The sequence below is a fragment of the Nicotiana tabacum genome, chromosome 17 (assembly GCF_000715075.1).
Source record: "Nicotiana tabacum cultivar K326 chromosome 17, ASM71507v2, whole genome shotgun sequence".
Lineage (NCBI taxonomy): Eukaryota > Viridiplantae > Streptophyta > Magnoliopsida > Solanales > Solanaceae > Nicotiana > Nicotiana tabacum.
Window position 1 is genome coordinate 73788754 of NC_134096.1, and position 20034 is coordinate 73808787.

At 39.7% G+C, this 20034-nt stretch overlaps 1 protein-coding gene across 2 annotated transcripts; it reads left to right on the forward strand.

Moving 5' to 3' along the window:
- The first annotated feature begins 12867 nt into the window (after positions 1 to 12867).
- LOC107832366 (L-ascorbate oxidase homolog) lies at positions 12868 to 17309 on the forward strand. 2 transcript variants are annotated; one of them, XM_016660206.2, is made up of 8 exons: positions 12868 to 12970; positions 13334 to 13507; positions 13885 to 13994; positions 14167 to 14437; positions 14543 to 14642; positions 14742 to 15087; positions 15825 to 16190; positions 16766 to 17309. In XM_016660206.2, exons 2-8 carry the CDS (start codon positions 13364 to 13366, stop codon positions 17037 to 17039), a joined length of 1611 nt encoding a protein of 536 aa, XP_016515692.1. In that variant the 5' UTR covers positions 12868 to 12970; positions 13334 to 13363; the 3' UTR covers positions 17040 to 17309. The 2 variants fall into 2 exon arrangements, with proteins under 2 accessions (XP_016515692.1, XP_016515693.1); XM_016660207.2 differs by lacking the exons at positions 12868 to 12970; positions 13885 to 13994 and having other exon boundaries at positions 13375 to 13507.
- Positions 17310 to 20034: the final 2725 nt, after the last annotated feature.

Below are 20034 nucleotides of genomic sequence, written 5' to 3' on the forward strand. Positions count from 1 at the left end.
TTGACCTAAAAATGACAAAAAGATCTATTTATACCCAGTTGAAAATATCTGATAAAATTGCCCATGCGAAGGTTGTGCGGCCGCACAATTATGTGTGCGGTTCGCACTTTGAGATTGACTGGTTAGGTTGCTTTCTGCGGTCGCATAAAAGTGAGATGCGGCAGCACAATTATGTGTGCGGTCCGCACTTTGAGATTGACTGGTCAGGTTGGCTTTTTGCGGTCACATAAAAGTTAGATGCGGCCGCACTTCCTCTAATTGTGCAGACCACATATTTCTGAGTGTGGCCACACTCTTGCTCTTGGACTGGATCTGGGCTTCATTTTGCGGACCGCACATTTATGAGTGCGGGCGCATTTTGGCATCCTACGGCCGCACAATAATAGTGCGGTCCGCACATCTTTAAGCTCCCAGACTATAAGTCTCTGAATCTAGTCTTCTGCGGCCGTACAATAATTATGTCGTCCGCACACTGTGAAGAAATTTTATCAGTGCATCTTCAGAGTTTGCGGCCGCACACAGTATTGTGCGGTCCACACTATAGCCCTTTTTGCCTTATTTTGGTTCTTGTCCAGTTTTACTCCTTTTTTAGTTGATTTTCACTTCTTTGGCTCGTTTCTCAATATTCCTGCAAGAAAGTACATTTTATTAGTTCTCGGGAATACCTTTAAATATTTTTGGGCTAAAATGTAAGTAAAAGAGAGCAAATAAGCGGTCAAAATCCCTACTTATCAATTGTATTCCAAAGTAAAATTTTGTGATATGTTTTGGAATATGGAGGTATAACGTGTAATAGTTTTGAGATATTTGATATAATTTCAAAGATTAGGTATACCATAAAAGTGAGTTTTACAAATGGGTATATTATGTAACTTCTCCTTTTGTTTAGTGGAGCTTAGGCATTGTATGTTGGATAAAATTTACAAATAGACAGTTCTTAGAGTATGGACTAAAAATTATCCTAGTTATGTGGGGGCCAAGTCAACATTAAGGGACCCTTCGAAGGCTGCCACATGTCATCAATGTGTTTTCAACAAAGGACGAAGATGAGGTCGAAGTGATCTGACGAAGGACGAAAACGAGGTTGATCTGACTCAGCAGAGGGACGAGAACGAGCACTCCCTTTAGAAGGGCATTAGCGGCTAGTTTTAGAGATAAGACATTATAGAGAATATTCTACGGGATATTCCTCCCATCTGTACTATTAGGGGTGTTTTGGCCCATGTGCCTCTATAAAAAGATATGTGGCTATAGGGGGCATTGGACATTCATTGTAAAAAAGAATACGTTGACATTCTCTGAGGATTCTTGCTTTATTGCATAGATACCAAATATACCTTTTTCGTTAGATCTGCATCTAACTTTTCTCCCACGATCTAAGGAGAATTCGAATATTCAAGAGCTCATCAATCATTTATCATTGTCAGGAGGAATATCAAAGAATCTCATCCTTTTTCGGTTGACTCACTTGCATTTATTTACATAAATATCATTACATGTCATTTATTACTATTTAATGCTATTCTTTTTGTTCTTGGACTGTTAAATACTGTTTACTGTTGCACATTTATTGTTATTTGAATGATATTGGTGACATTCTGCTACAAAATCGGTTAAATAATCTTTTGAATATTAATATTGGCTAAGATTAACTCTATTATATTAGAAAATTTAATTGTTTAAACCTAGATCTTTTGGGTCAAACAGTTTGGCGCCGTCCGTGGGGATTTTCTCAGTCAATTTTTTAGTTTTCACTAGATCTACAACTCACGTGACTTGTTAATCTGACAGACCACAAGGTTTATCTATCCTCTCTGTGCGTACGAAAATTTCCATGGCAGGTAACTAAGGAAACAGAATGAGGGTAACAGATAACGTTCCCCTCAACCTCATGACTGCTATCAACGAAGGCTATGACACCCAGGGCGAGGAAGTGACGCCCACTACCTCCCCCAGGCGGGAGAGGTCTCCTCCCCCTTTATGTAGCATAACAAAACCAAATGAGAAAGGAGCCTCCACGTCTGTAGGAGAGGGGATGCCACCTGCTATGAAAAAGCTCTTCGAAGCGTGGCTAACTGACACCATAGTCAGCGTGCTCAGTAAATAAGCTCCATGCACGACCACAGAAACCACGAGAGTCCATGCAACACAACGAGGGGATGAACAGGACGACCAACCAGACCCTCCGACTTCAGGTAAAACTCATAATATTACTGATATGCAGGTGATAACGTCCTCACTGCTGTGCTGAAAAGAATGGAAGAAATGGAAAATGAAAACAAGGCGCTCAGAGACCAAATGAAAGAGCACCAGGAATGAGTAGACAAAATACCTAGCGCCCCCTACTTGCTGCCAAAAAGGGACGACAGTAGGTTCATAGAACAACCATATAGTGCGGAAGCGGCTCCACACACCATATAGAAGACCTTCAAGATTCCCCCATATCTCAGAATATACGATGGGACGACTGACCCCGAAGATCATGTAACTCACTACGTTACCGCTGTGAAAGGTAACGACCTCACCAAAGAGTAGGTGTCCTCTATCTTGCTGAAAATATTTGGCGAAACTCTCACCGGAGGGGCATTGACATGGTATTCACAGTTACCAGCCTGTTCCATAGAAACGTTCGAAGAAATGGCCGATAAGTTCGTAACGGCGCACACCGGGGCCAAGAAAGCTGAAATAAGAGTAAACGACATCTTTGCCATCAAGCAATCCCCAGGAGAGGGACTTCCTCGCCCGGTTCAACATGGTGAGGATGACCTTACCAAATATTTTCAAAGTAATGGCTGTCGCAGTCTTTCAGAATGGGTTGGGTAGAGAAGGTTCGAGGGCGACCAGAAAGCTACTGAGTCAGTCAAAGAAGTATCCACTGACCACTTAGGATGAAATATATAATGTCTACTATGCCGAGGTCAGAGCAGATGGCGACGACCTCAACAAACCAACTCGACGACTCACCTCGGTACAATCCGAGCCTAGGAAAGAACGTAGAGATAATATGAGGAGAGATCATCCAATATCGCGGCCAAGCAGGGAACGACACTAGCTCTATGTTAGGACACCCGTTCCCCCTTTATTTATGAAGACGACCCGTTTAGGCCAAGATCAGGAACTCACAGGAACGACAGAGGTATGCCCCTTGTAAAATGGCCACCCAAGATAAGGTCGGACCCAAACAAAAGGAAATCTGACACCCTCCACGAGTTCCACCAAGAACGTGGACACAAAACAGAAGATTGCATTGCCCTAAGGCTAGAGGTGGAAAACTTGCTTGCAGCAAGAACACCTCAAAGAACTGCTCAGTGATAAAGGCAGGAACATCTTAGCGAGGGGTCGAGAACTTCTAGGCCCGCCAAATCCCCTATCACCAGCTCGTACCATCAATATGATTATTGGTGGCAGCGACGATGCCTCTATCAACGACATCAAATTCACCGCCACCCACAATCCCAAAAGATTGATCACTCATGAACGATATGACATACTCGAAGAAAGTATCATCTTCGACGAGTCAGATGGCGACAATTTGACTTTCCCTCATAATGATGCACTTGTCATTACTTTACGAATTTTAGATATCGATGTTAACAGAATTATGGTAGACGACGGAAGGGGAGCGTGCATCATCCATCCCCGAGTCCTTGCATAGATGAGGCTCGAGAACAGGATAGTGCCACGTTGCATCCACTAACCGATTTTTAACAATGCAGTTGAACGGACTTCGCGAGAAATCACACTCCCCGTTCTCGCTGGCAGAGTGACTCTAGAGACGACATTCCATATCATGGATCAGGACACCGCATACAATGCCATCGTAGGACGACCATGGATACATCCCATGGGAGACATCCCCTCCAGTCTATACCAAGTGATCAAATTCTTAATACCTTGGGGAATATTCAGCATACGAGTTGAACAACGTACATCTCGGGAATGCTACCGAATCGCCATGGACAACATGATAACTCAAGAAAAGAAAGGAAAGGAAAAGGAAGCATAGCAATCAGCAAGGTCGAGGTCACTACAAGGCGAAGATGAGGAATCCATTATGGATCCAGAGACGGTCGAAGCCGCTGAATCAACCATAGAGAACCTCGACCCCATTCAACTAGATCATAACAACCCCAGTAAGAAGGCCTACATCAGCTGCAAACTCCGAGAACTAGGTAAATTTACTCAATTTTTCATAACTAACGTAGATTTAGTTTCCTTTAGTCATGCAAACATGCCAGGTATCCCCAAAGAAATCGCCACAACACAAGTTGAATGTCGACCCCTTCCACCCCCGGTAAGGCAGGTTCGACGAAAGTTCAACCCCGCCACCAATGAGTCCGCCAACGAAGAAGTAGAGAAGTTATTGGCGAACGGCTCCATTAGGGAGATGAAGTACCCCAAATGGATAGCCAATATGGTGATGGTCAAAAAGAAAAACAGGAAATGGAGGATGTGTGTGGACTTCACAGACCTAAACAAAGCATGCACAAAAGATTCATTCCTACTACCACACATCGACCAACTCATCAATACAACGGTCGAGCACTAGCTGTTAAGTTTCCTAGATGCCTATTCTGGTTACAATTAAATACTCATGGAGGAAGAGGACCAAGATAAAACTATGTTCATTACCCACATGGGAAGATATTGTTATAGGGTCATGCCATTTGGGTTGCAGAACACAAGCAAAGGTTGGTCACAAAGATGTTCAAAGATCAACTCGGCAAAACCATAGAGGTGTATATCGACGACATGTTGGTCAAGTCGTGAAGGCAAAAGATCATATCGTCCACCTATATAAAGCTTTAGATATACTAAGAAAGTATGAAATGAAATTAAACCCCAAGAAATGTACGTTTAGCGTAGCCTCGGGAAAGTTTTTAGGTTTCTTAGTATCACAACGAGGGATTGAGGTCAACCCAAATCAAATCAAGGCTATCGACGGGATACCAGAATAATTGACCACTAAAAAGCAAGTCCAGAGACTGACCAGTCGAATTGCCGCCCTATACAGATTCATCTCGCTGTCGTCCGATGGATGTCACAGGTTTTTCAGCATACTCAAAAAGGATAACGACCTCGAATGGACACCTAAGTATGTACAAGCACTGCAAAAACTGAAGGCGTACTTGTTGTCACCACCCCTGCTCTCAAAATCTGAGCCCGGGGAGCGCCTCCTCGTCTACTTTGCCGTCTCGGATGTAGCAGTAAGTGCGGTCTTGGTTCGAGAAAACAAAGGTACGCAATCTCCAATTTATTATATCAGTAAAACATTGGTCGACGTCGAGATAAGGTACCCTCACCTTGAGAAACTAGCCTTGGCCCTGGTCGTAGCTTCACAAAATCTTAGACCCTATTTTCAGTGCCACCCTATCTCGGTCGTCACCATTTTTCCTTTATAAAGCATATTACACAAACCCAAGTTATCGGGGAGGCTGGCCAAATAGGCCATCGAGTTAAGAGAGCACGGCATTGCTTATCAGCATCACACAGCAATAAAGTCGCGCGTATTCGCCGACTTCGTCGTAAACTTTAGCACAAAAGTAATGCCGGAGGATGAAAAGGAAGTCATTCAGGCTTCTTTTCAGACACAAGACCTTTGGGTCCTGCACACTGACGACACATCCAATGCATGCGGGACTCGTACCCGAGGTTCCCACTGGTGAGATAATTCGCCAATCCATAAAATTCCCGAACATGACTTATAACGAAGCCGAGTGTAAGGTCATAATTATAGGATTAAGATAGTCATTCAAGTATGGAGCGAAGTGATTAAAGCTTCATTGTGATTCACAGCTCGTAGTCAACCAGGTTACTGGGAATTTTCAAATGAAAGAGCAGAGGTTATAGAAATATCAGACCGAGAACTGTAGATTGTTACCCAATTTCGACGAGTGCCAGCTCGACCAAATTCCACGAAATCAGAACGTCGAAGTAGACGGTCTCGCCAAGTTGGCCGCCGCTACCAAAAATGTAACTATGGGGATAAGAGTGTAGTTCACATCCTCAGCTCGACATTGGATCATATCGAGGTAAAATCTGTAAATCTAACTTGGGACTGGCGCAATTTTATTATAAACTATTTGCAGGACGGCACCCTCCCAAACGACAAAAAAGAAGCCAAAAATTTGAGAATGCAAGTTGCCAGGTACAACCTCCTCCACAACGACTTATACAAGAGAACGTACGACAGTCCCTTAGCAAAATGCTTAGCCTCGATTCAAACCCAATGCGTCCTTGAGGAGGTCCATGAAGGTCATTGTGGCAGTCAATCCGGTGACCGAGCACTCGGCAAATGCATCATACGACCCGGGTATTATTGGCCCACCATGAAAAAAGATACCCTAGGATTTGTGAAGAAATACTAGCAGTGTCAAAAATACGCCCCGATAATTCACCAAGCAGGCGAGCACCTCCACCCCGTCACTTTTCTATGGCCTTTCAGCAGTACTCTAACCACTGAGTTAAGTAGGTCATTTATAAATGGGGAATGGACATCGTGGGACCACTTCCATCAGGATGAGGTAACGTAAAATTCCTTTTATTTTTAACTGACTATTTCTCTAAGTGGGTGGAAGCAGGATCATTTGCCCAAGTGCGTGAGCAAGAGGTAATTACCTTCAAATGGAAACATATCATTTGCCGATTCGGCCTACCAAAGAAATAATCTGTGACAACGGGCACAGGAAGAAAAACCACCGAGTTCTTTACAAAATAGCACATTAAAAGGATGCTTTCAACTCCGTATCACCCAGCCGACAACGGGCAAGCAGAATCCTCCAATAAGTCCATACTATACATCATTAAAAAGAAACTCGAAGAGGCTAAAGGATTGTGGCCGGAAATACTCCCAGAAGTATTATGGGCACACAGAACTACCCCTAAGACAAGCACATGAGAGACACCTTATTCTATAGTCTACGGAACAGAAACAGTTATACCCGTCGAGGTCGGAGAACCCAGCCTGAGGTACTCCCATGAAAGCGATACCAGCAATGACGAGAGTAGGAGGCAAGATCTCGGCGAGGTCGATGAGCGAAGAGATATGGCATATATAAAGATGATTGCCCAGAAACAACAAGCAAAGCGTTACTACAACAAAAAGGCAAAGGTCCGACTACTCAAGATCAGGGACTACGACTCAAAGACAAAACCTAATCAAACAAGGATCCACGAGAAGGCAAGTTGGGAACCAACTGAGACGGACCATATAAAATTCCAACTGGAAACCATGGAAGAGAAACCCTGCCAAACAATTGGAATATCATCCACCTCAAATACTTCAATTTCTAAAAAACAAGAAATGCCCTGTAAGTCGTACTCTTTTTTCCCTTACTTGAGTTTGTCCCAATACGTTTTTTTCAAGAATGTTTTTAATGAGGCCACGAGTGGGACGCTTCGAGTTGAAGTACACAAGAGCATACATATTTTTCATTGCCCGACTCCTCCATATTCTCCAAGTCGAACAATGAAGGGACTAGATATACTGGGACTCGAACGCCAGCCAACACCCAAAACTTGTAACTTTCTTCAAATATTGCCCAAGGGAAAAATAATGTAATCAAAGAAACAACATCAAAATAATAGAAGTACACATTTATCGAAACTGCTCCAATGAAAGGTTAAGCTCGAACAACACCTATCATCCCTCGGCCACGATTTAATGAAAAGTTAAGTTCGACCAAGCTCGAACAATACCTATCGGCCCTCGGCCACAATTTAATGAAAGGTTAAATTTGACCAAGTTCGAACAAGATGCACTAAGGCAAAGGGAAAAGAACGAACAACAGCCATACTTTACCTGAGAGGAAAATCGGCAATGTTCTTTGACAAGGTACTGTCATTTATCTCCATGATGGTCACACCCTCGGTGTCGGAACAAAGAGGACCAAGAGCGAGGACCACCTACTCGGTATTTCTCAGAAAATCATGATCCATTGGGATTGTGATGGTCCTCGAGCTTCCCTCCATCTCCACCTCAATTTAGGTGAGTCCCCCATCAATCATTATAAGGTCGTCAGGGTCCATGTCGGAACCTGACTCATCGCCCTTAACGATGACGTCCTTTCCTCTATCCTCAACGGCCGGAAAAGCATCCGTTGCCGGCCTAGAAGATGAAGTCTCCTCCTGCCTCGCAGACATGGAGACGTCACCAAGTGTCCTCTCCACGACCATCTCCCCCTCAGGACATAACAACACGCCCGTGTTCGCCTCTTCTAGTTGTGGGGCCTCAGAGGTCTCCCCAACATCGTATCCTATGTGTATCATCGCCGTCTCCCGAAGAGTGAAGTTTTCCTCCACTGAGTCAACGGCCAAGGGAACTCCCCCTTCCACCCGACGTCCACAACCTTCCTTTTACGGGGCCTTAGGTCCCCATCATAAGGAGAGACTTCGTCATCCTCATCAATAAGTGAAAACGACTGAGGGGCGGGTGCAACAGCTAGGAAGGGGGCGAAGGAAGAAGGCAGCAGGCGCAATAGCCGCGACGGGGACGGAGAAAGAAGGCGTGGCAACCCTTCTCCTTCTAAATGTGGGAACGGGCACCTTATTCCTTGTTGAAGACCCCCTAACTGAACCTGAAGAAGAAGAAGCATGGGGGTTTACAACGACACAATCCAATATAAGAAACGATCACGATCATAAGAGAAAATATACTTGTCGAAGGGAGGACCGGTCTGAACTTCTGAAAGAAGCTCGGCCAGTATGAATCCCCACGGTATAGGGGAGAACCTTCCCGACCCAGTCAGTGATACGTATCGCCAGAGGAGGAGGACGACTATTGGCTGCAGGGAAAGAAGAATTATTCTACCAATTCGAGATAGACAAAGTGCTTTAAAAGGTAAAAACAAAAGAACCTCGAATACTTACGTGTATAGTTCCAGGCCTCAAGGAAGCCGTCGACATTAGCCACAACGGTCTCAGTCTTGACATAGAAGTAGTCGATCTAGAATTGTTGATTACCCTTATCGTCCATCTTCACCACCAAGCATTTTCCCCCACGATGATGAAGGTTCAACATCGTCCCTCTGTAGATGCTATGTGCAAATAAATGCACTAAGTGTCTCACTGTCGCCTCGACTTCAACAAGCTCAGCAAATTTTGAAAGCATCTCGATGACCTTATAAATATAAGGGGCAAGCTGAGCAGGGCAAATGCCATAATGGCGGCAAAACTCCTCCACCGGCGGGAGAAGGGGGAACGAATAGCCAATGGTAAACGGGTAGGCGTAGAGAGCACAATACCCGGGATGGTGAACGTGTACTTCGTCCTCATCAGCGGAGATCAGTTCAACGTGGTTGGGAGGGACAAACTTGGCTTTGAATTCAGCCAAGTGCTTAGGCGCCATCGACGATAGAAATTTTTCGAGCGTCGCATCAGGGTTGCGAGAAATGATCTCCTCAATTAAAGGAAGAGATTCATCTTGTGCGACGGCAATAGTGTCCTCCCCGTGAGCAGGGAACACAACAACCAAAGGAACGATGTGACTCGCTTCATCAACATTAGAGGAAAGATTAGACATGGTTATGAAGCTTATAGAAGACGAGAGTATGAGAAAAAGTTAAAAATCGGGAAGCAAAGAAGATTCAAGAAAAGAAACGGAGTTTATGAAAGCAAGGATGGTATGAGAAGAAGTAAAGTTTGAATAACGAAGAACCAATCCTTATTTATAGAGATTAAAGTACTAAATCCGAAACAGTTTATCATAAATGGCACTAGAATCGAAATGGCAGAACCAATCAAAGGTCACGCGTGAATCAACACAATGCGTCGGGAATCGACATCATCATGATGCATGGCGTCATGATGTCACTTCTTCTCTTAGACCAGATGGTTCCACCAAATCACCCGGGAAATTTAAGGGTTTGAATGCGCCCCACAAAGAGCCACGTCACTTGTTTGTCACAACGATCACGACCACTGTTATCTGTTCAGCGAACTCGACCACAAAGACGATCATGAACACTATTATCCGCTCCTTGAACTCGCCCACGAAGACGATCTCAAGAAGCGGAGGGACTAACTGTATGGGCTAAAAATTATCCTAGTTATGTGTTGGCCAAGTCAATATTAAGAGAGTCTTCGAAGGCTGCCATGCGTCATCGATGTGTTTTCAACAAAGGACGAAGATGAGGTCGAAGTGATCTGACGAAGGACGAAGACGAGGTCGAGCTGACTAAGCAGAGGAACGAGGACGAGCACTCCCTTTAGAAGGGTAGTAACAACTAGTTTTAGAGATAAGACATATGGAGAATATTCTAGGGGATATTCCTCCCATCTGTACTATTAGGGTTTTTGTGACCCATGTGCCTCTATAAATAAAAAGATATGTGGCTATAGGGGGCATTAGACATTCATTGTAAAAAGAACACATTGACATTCTCTGCGTATTCTTGCTTTATTGCATAGATACAAAATATACCTTTTTCGATAGATCTGCATCTAATTCTTCTCCCACAATCCAAGGAGAATCCGAATATTCAAGAGCTCATAAATCATTTATCATTGTGAGGAAGAATATCAAAGAATCTCATCGCTTTTCGGTTGACTCACTTGCTCATAAATGCCATTATATATCATTTATTACTATTTAATGCTATTCTCTTTGTTCTTGGTCAATTGAATATTATTTACCGTTGCATATTTATTGTTAATTGAACGACACTCGTGATATTTTGCTACGAAATCAGTTAAATAATTTTTTGGATATTAATATTGGCTAAAGTTAACTTTATTCTATTAAAAAATCTAATTGTTTAAACCTAGATCTAAATTTTGGGTCAAACACTTAGCCCATTAATTGAAAATTAATCGTTGTCATGAAGTTTTGTCATTTAGAGAACAATAAACACAACCTGATACAACAAATTAAATTGTACTAATAACATAAAAAATATTTATATTGTTAGTGCATATAATTCAAATCCATGCTAAATGAGTTTTAATTAATCCCTGAGACCACTTGGTAAAAGTAACTCTTAAAACATGTGTACGACAAACACGGATATGATATATAATTGCTAAAGGCAATATATTGCTAAAGAGGAGATCTGCTTTCTATCAATTCAAAAATATTGATCGAAAAAGGATTCAAACTTGCCATGGACGTCAATGTTGGCGCCAACTATTCCAATTTCCATTCTACTATACTTTTGTTTTAAAAAACAGAGACTCCAAAATCGACGCACGCACACACAAAGAGGAGTACCGTGTATTAAAATTTCCAATACTAGCATTTTTTTGAAAAAGGTTTTTGGTTTGTTTACCTTCATTTTTTTTTGTTTTATGTATTACTCTTAAAGAGTTTAAATTATACATACATGTCATTGTTCAAATTTTAGTATTATGATTCGAATTTAATGACTGCCTCATTATTATTACGCAGTTAGATCTCCATATTTTCAGGTTAATTGTGTTTAAATCTAATGAACGAAAGGAAGTAGTGAAGTATGGGGAATGAAGCAGTAAAGATAAATGTTGCCGCCAGATCCATCACGAAACTCCATAAAATTTTAGTTCAGTTTGATGTTTAAATTTTAGGTTTAGATCCAAAAAAACCTCCCTCTGTCTTCGTTTATTAACATGCTTTGCGCCTTTGCATGCAAGTGGTATTTTAAATCTTAAGCAAGAGCTGGCACACTGTGATGCGTGAATTTCATTAGTGATATGGTTGGTATTTATTCAAGCAAGTATTTACACCACAATTAATTCAACATAGAATCTCACTTCCTTTTATCAATTAAATAGCCTTCATTATTTTGGTTGAGTAGGAAAATTAGAGCACTATTTAGTGATGATCCGTTCTAGGATTCAACGTTCTCGCTTTTCCAAAAATCTTCCTTTTTAGTTCTCATGACCACCGACGCTTCCAAATCTGAAAGACAAACACATTTTTTTGTTTAACAACTATTACTGCATCGGAAGAAAATATCCAATCATCAATAGTTGTTTAATACTCCCTTCAATTCTAAATATTACTAGTGATTTTGTTAAATTGAATTTGTTAGGAAATATTTAAGGATCTAGAAAGATATAAGATTATTTATTATGTTTCTTTTCCTTCTAAATTTACCTTTGTGTTCCAATTAGTATCGTTTTAATTAAACTCATTATTTAAAGGACAGAAAAATGATACTTTAAAAGTTATTTCAAGGACGTACAAAAACTCTAAAATATATTATATTATTTTGCCAACATTTCATATTACTATATGTTTTTTAATATAAGTAAACCATTTAAGAAAGAAATTAATAATCTTAATTATAAGTGTATTTGTCTAAACGGTCTTTTATTTCTCCTTAAACGTCTAATACTCAACTATTAGAAAATGGTAGATTTGAAAAATATTAAGTAATAAATAATTTCTTAATTATTTTGAAAATAATTCTATATAAATAACAATAACAATAATAATAACAATAATAACGTCTTAGTCCTAACAAGCAGTGTTGGGAATATGAATTTTTATTTCTTTCTCAACTCATGTTATCATCATTACTAAATACAGCAAAAGTAAAAGCAAAAATGACTAATCTATGAAACAACAAGAAATAGGAGTAGATAAGATGAGTAGAGGGGGTATTTCTTTCACCTAAAAATAATGATTAACTTCTTGAGGAGGAGTTGGGAGCTTCCTAATAGACAGTACTACTGTACTAGTACTATACTACTACTACTACTACAGTAGTTGAAGCCAAAGGTAAAGCAAGAGGCATCATTAATGAGCATAAAGTGCGCCGTAGATGAGCTTCGATTTCTTGAAATTTGCGTTGTATGCATTTCAAGTCTCATGGCTTAGTATAGCTAATTATGGCAAGTTCAGTTTCCTGCAAGTCACCTCTCTTAGTCTCTTATATATATTCCGTATAACTTCGCATTCCCATATACATATCTACTTCGTGCAATTTTTTCTCTTATCTCCTCGTCACTTTTTAGGTGATTCATTATTCTTCCTTCATTTTCCTTATTATTGGTAAGTGTTCTACATTCTTTAGTTTGTTTCTTGGACTTATTTCTCTTTTCTCATTGATCCTAATTAAATGGAGAGGGTCAGCATGCACTTTCTTGCCATGTATTTCATTTTTTTCTCTTGTATTTTAGTTTGACATTTCACATTGATATTTTAGTCTGTCATGTTAGTAATTTAATAGCAATTTTTTTGTACTGAAAGGCATTTTTCAAACTATTAGATGCCCATAATACATGTAACTGGACTTCTTCGTTATGCTGACCAAAAAGAAAAGAGAAAGAGAAAAGAGCATCATTTAGCAATATATTGATGTGAGATTACTTTCTTAGAAGTGCGATCTTATATATAATTAATTATATGTGGCAGAAACCTTGGAGTACAAATATTTGAGATAATATGAGACGGGCCATATTCCTACATTTTTTACTTGGAACTGTGGCCTACTTGATTGCTTCCGTCGTGAGGGCTGAAGACCCATACAAATATGAAACTTGGACTGTTACCTATGGACAAATCGCTCCTCTTGGGGTCAAGCAAAAGGTAAATTTTCGAGCATCTAAATTTTGATAACCTTAATTGAGTACTATTTTGGTTATAAAGTATACATACGTAGTTACTCTCTCAGGTCCAAAATAACTGATTTTTTTTGAATGTTTTCACATAGATTAAGAAATTCACCTTTTAACATTAATTAGCAATAAAATTGATTATATTAACCTTTACTATCTCTTCACATAAACACCCCTAACACATACTCCAACACTATTTACTCCAAGGGCAATGTAGGAAAAAAATAATTAATTCATTATTGAAATCTGAAAAAATCACTTATTTTGAATCACAAAAAAAGCCAAAAAATCACTTATTGTGGACCAGAGGATTAATGTTTGACATATAATTCTATGGAATTCATGCAGGGAATCCTCATTAATGGGCAGTTTCCTGGCCCTACCCTAAACGTTGTAACTAATGACAACGTTCTGATTACAGTCATTAACAAGCTGGATGATCCTTTGCTCATAACATGGTGATTCACTGAATTTTTGTGTCACGCTTACTGTGTTACATGCCATTGATTACAAATAAAACTATACACTGACAGTATAAAATAATTTTTTACACTATGAGCTCACCTAATTAATTAGTACTCTAGGAAAATATGTTGATCAACTATTTTTGTGATGTGAATGAATCATTAGGAACGGTGTGAAACAAAGGAAGAGCTCGTGGCAAGATGGAGTTCTTGGTACAAATTGTCCAATCCCACCAAACAGCCAATGGACCTACAAAATGCAAATGAAAGATCAAATCGGAACCTTTACATATTTCCCATCCACGTTAATGCACAGAGCTGCTGGTGGTTTTGGAGGATTGAACATATTAGCTAGGTCTGTTATTCCAGTCCCATATCCTAAACCTTTTGAGCAATTTACTCTGCTTGTTAGTGACTGGTGGAAGACGGATAACAAGGTAATAATTCCAATCTCCTCCTAATTTTCTGTTAATATAAGTAATTAATTTGATTGTAAATTATAAGTTCATTCGAATGGTTGACATTATGGCCTACAACTATAGGTATTGAAGCAAAGGCTAGACCAAGGGAATTCTTTTCCTTTTCCAGATGCTCTACTCATTAATGGACGCCCTAATTCTTTTAAATTCACCAGCATGAAAGGTACGCATTCATTGTAACAATATATTATAAGTTGTAGTAGATAACCTGCCTTATATTTCAAGTTACTGATCTCGTTTTTTACGATGATTGTTGTTTCAGGTTATACATACTTATTTAGGGTGTCGAATGTAGGATTAACAACATCGATTAACATTAGAATCCAAGGTCACACGTTAAAATTGGTGGAAGTGGAAGGAGCACATACCATGCAAGAAGTGTATGAATCGTTGGACATTCATGTTGGCCAATCCATGGCTTTTCTGGTGACTTTACATGCCAATCCGAAAGACTATTATATTGTGGCATCCACTCGTTTCACTAAACCAATTTTAACAGCAACTGCCATCCTTCACTATCAAGGTTCTAATACCCCTGCTTCCAAACCTTTGCCCATTGGTCCTACTTACCATGTTCACTGGTCAATGAAACAAGCCAGAACCATTAGGTACATGCACTCTTACGTTCTTTTTCTCCTTGTTTTTGTGATAGAGTTTAAGTTCTATATATTTCAATTTCACTATGTATAGTCAGCTGTAATAACATGTAACTATATGTAATAAACATAATAAGTTAAACTGGAAAATATAGCAAATACTAACAAAGGCAGATTTAGGATTTCTATAACATGAGTGTACCACTAAACAAAGGAGAAAAAAAAGTGTTAAGTGAGAATTGATCCTTTGGATAAATAACTTAATATTAAACCAAGTACACTATTATATTCAGCATTTGCAGAGCATGGGCGCCAACATATATATATTAGACTAATTCTAGAAAATACACACATAAAATACCTAGTTTGATAGAAAGACCATGGTTCACGTGACTCAATAAAATACCCTATAAATCTGCCCCTGAATACTAACATGTTATAACTGGTTAAATTATACTAACGATATAAAAATTCTTTAAACTGGCAGTATATATAACTTAAATCCCAAGCCATGCTTGCTCTGTTGTTCCTATGTTCAGCAGTGGAGCCACATGCCATAAAGGGGATTCAAAGCTATACCGCTAATAGAGTAAATATTTCTTTGTACATATAAAAAATTTTGAATTCCCTTTCCATAAGAAAGTTCATGTTCTCTATTTTCTTAAATTCCCTTACCATAATCTCTTGCTCTACCACTGCCTATGTTCCTTCTAATTAACATCCTTTTTTTGGTCCTGTCAATCATGAAGATGGAACTTGACGGCAAATGCTGCGAGGCCGAATCCACAAGGAGCATTCCATTACGGGACAGTACCAGTGACGAGGACACTTGTGCTGGCAAATTCTGCTGGCAAAATCAATGGAAAGAGGCGTTATGCTATAAATAAGGTCTCTTACATAAACCCAGACACTCCATTGAAGATTGCTGATTTTTACAACATTCCTGGAGTGTTTCAGCTGAACAAAATCAAGGACAATCCTCCACCTGGTCCAATTGTTCTTGGCACTTCTGTCTTTAACTTCTCTCTTCATGACTTCACTGAAATTGTCTTCCAAAACAACGAGAAAACCATTCAGTCTTATCATTTTGATGGCTATGATTTCTGGGCTGTCGGGTATGTCCAATTTTCCTAAGCAATTTCTTCAAGATTTAATACTACAAGTAATTTGAGTATCTTTTTAGTAGTGTTGGTATGTTTACTTTAAGTATTTCTTTAGTCTTTTAGTCCTGTTAGAGAGAATAAAGAGAACTTCAAATGCATTTTATTTTTATTCTACTATATAATAATGATTTAAGATGAGTTTAAATAGCATGACATGATCAATAAGAATTTATATAATTGACTCAAACTATTGCTTGGGGTTTGAGGCACAATTATCATATTTCGTTGTTGTACTGTTAACATTAAGGGGACGTTGGGCAGGGTTCAATATTTAATAGGGTTAATAATGCTGAAATTAGTTATACTGTAATTATTTCTTATCGACTGTTTAGTTTGGTATATATAAAAGGTTTTGAAAGGACATACTTGTCTATGTATTAAAAATTATGGTATTACTAACGTCATGATTAGTTATATATAGGTTGAAAAATACTATCAAATAATATATATTAATAATACCAAAACTAATACATATATTATTTTCCAATTTTCTCACTGCTCACTCTATGATTTGGTTATTTTTAAAGGTATGGGCCTGGGCAGTGGAACCCAACAATGAGAAGAAAGTACAATTTAGTAGATGCCACAAGCAGATGCACAATTCAGGTGTATCCAAATTCATGGAGCACAATATTGGTGTCATTGGACAATAAAGGAATGTGGAATTTGAGGTCAGCAATATGGCCAAGGAGATATTTGGGACAGGAAACATATTTCAGAGTGTGGAATACGGAGCATAGCCTTTACACTGAATATGATATTCCACCAAATGCCATTCTCTGTGGCAAGGCCAAACACTAGCACTAAGATAATTTTATACTCAACTGATGTAATCTCTTGTTTTTCTTTTTCTTTTCCCTTTTAAGTTTCCAGTTTTTCTCTTTTTTCCAGCAGTTTCTGATTCAGTTACGAGGGTGTGACTGTAAAAGAAGTACTAAAAGAAAAGGGGGGACTCTTATAGAATGATAAAATTGTGGATGCAAGGAAGTTACAGTTTCATTATGCTCAGATTTGTCCTATTATTATCACAATTATCGCAATTTCGCAATAAAATAGTAGTACTACCACTCATCTCCCTCCAATTTATTGTGCTATATATTATAAAAATTTCAAGATATATCAACTTTAAAGGATTGTCATATTATTTTCTTGTTAAAAAATTAATTATTTTAATATACGCTACCCCTGCTCATGACATGCTATGGTATAATATCTCCATCATGCCAGGATCTGGAAGAGAATCTTTTAATAGTAGTATATGTTAATTCTCTTTTCTATTCCATCATGACATCACATACCATAAAGTAAAATACGAAAAAGAGAATTAATTTGACGCTGCAATTTTTCTTTTTAGATTCGTATTCAATATATATAGAAAAGTAAAAGCAAGAGAAGCAAAAAGAAGGGGAAGAAAAAGAAACTGCAGACGAGACAGAATCCAAACAATACCTTCTCAAATATTATATGCAGGAGAGCCATTCCGTAACTATAAGAAGAAATGTAGTACTTCTGTACGGGTAAAATCGGGAATAAAGTTATCCTCGATTTTTCGATGAAGAAGAGAGACAACGTGGTTCGACGCAGGCTCGGGTAAAGCTGAGGGTTCCCACGGATCAGAACCCGGGGGGACAACTAACACACCAAAAATCGGACATGGCCAAACATGGGAAGAATCGAGCTCAAGCAAAATAAAGAATCGAGACTAAAGGGAAGACGGTTGGAGAGGACGAACGAAGGGCTGAAATATCCGCTATCAACCGGATATTACGACGTGAATCTCGTCCAATATCAACTATGGATCATGTTTTACTAGAAGAGAATAATTTTTACCTTATTTAGACTTGTACTAGTACTGAAACTGCTCTACTATATAAATTGGAGTACCTTTTCACTTTTCAACCACTATTGGCACACATATCAAAGCAATAAAGTTTATTATTGTTTTCTAGTTGTTCTTCAAAGTGTTCTTCAACTATTCACTTCTTTAGCTACAACCGAGCTCATCTCGAGGGCTCGATCGGAACCGGTCTGAGCGTTCAAACTTAAAGCTAGGCTTAATTGTTCTATCACGTTTGGTTTGATCGTTTTGTTTCCCTTTAATTTAATTATTTGTTGCTCTTAGATTATCCGTGTTAAATTAAATCACGTATTCTTTAAACCGCATACAAATTTAATTGTTACTCATTTTAGGGGTAAACAGTTTGGCGCCCACCTTGGGGCTAAGGATAATAATGGTGATTTAATATGAATCTCTATAACACACCATATTTTATGCTTGCTCTTTGAAGTTTGATTTCAGGTCTATCCAAAATGTCAAATTCTCAGTCTACTCACTTGAACGTTGACGCCGAGTTAGGCCACCACAGTGAAAATAATAACGTGGTACCAAACAATGGCGTGTTCCCTGTTGACCCTAATGGCGTTCCAATCGCTGACCCAGTCGGCGCCAATTCACAAGTTGCTATCAATATCAACCTACCAACCGATTATTTAGGAGGCTCCCCGGACATCTGCTCGAGAAGTGCCCGAATGAGGAGGTGATGGAGTTAGCTTACGTTTGATTTTTGAAATGTTACAAGCTCAACAAGTGGAAATAGCACAACTGCAGAGTCAAAATCATGCACAGAACACGGCCGAACCCGAGCGAGTCGGAGAAGATGCTCGTAGAGACGAACAGATTGTCACGGAACCAGATGGGTTCGGACCCGGGGAAATTTCCGAGGTGATGAAAATGCTAGAAGCATTAACGAAATGGGTGGAGTCCGGCGAAAAGAAGATAGAGGCAAATGACAAGAAGGTGGAGACTTACAATTCAAGGGTCGATCAGATTCCGGAGCGCCTCCGATATTGAAAGGACCAGTTCGGATTGAAGGGAAAATGGACCTAGTCGCCACCCGACCAGGAATGATAGGAGAAGCGACCAAGGTCCAAGCAACCGAGGTTTGGTGAGTTCATACGGTTTCGACATATCACTCGGGGGCAGAGAAGCCCAAAACTATCAGAATATAACTTTAACGTAGATGCAACGACTAAAGTGTCGGCCATCGGTCTCATAAAGGAGACCAAATGGCCAAGGCCACTCCAGTCTGATCCTGCACAGATGGATCACAACTTAATATATAAATATCACGGTACTCACGGTCATAAGACCGATGATTGTCGACAGCTAAGGGAAGAAATGGCATGTCTATTTAACAATGGGCATCTTCGGGAATTCCTAAGTTGCGAACCAAAAATTATTTCAAAAACAGGGACGCCAACAAACAAATTGAGCTGAAGAACCTTAACATGTGATCAACATAATCATCGGGGGAGTAGATGTCCCACGAGGGCCAATGATAAAACGCACCGAAGTTTCTATCACTAGGGAAAAACACACTCGAGACTACGTTCTTGAGGGGTCCATCTCGTTCAGAGACGAGGACACCAAGAGGATAATTCAACCTCACAACGATGCATTGGTAATATCCATACTTATTAATAAAGCTTGGGTTAAGCGTGAGTTAATTGATCCAGGTAGCTCGGCCAACATCATCCAGTAGAGAGTCGTGGAACAACTAGGGTTATTGGACCAAATCATACCGACAATTCGAGTATTGAACGGGTTCAACATGGCATGCGAGACAAGAAACAGAGAAATCACCCTACCAGTCAACACAGCCGGGACCACCCAGGAAATAAAATTTTATGTCATCGAGGGGGACATGAGATACAACGCCTTGTTTGGGAGACCATGGGTCCACAGCATGAGGATGGTGCCCTCGACCTTGCATTAGGCATTGAAGTTTCCAACCTC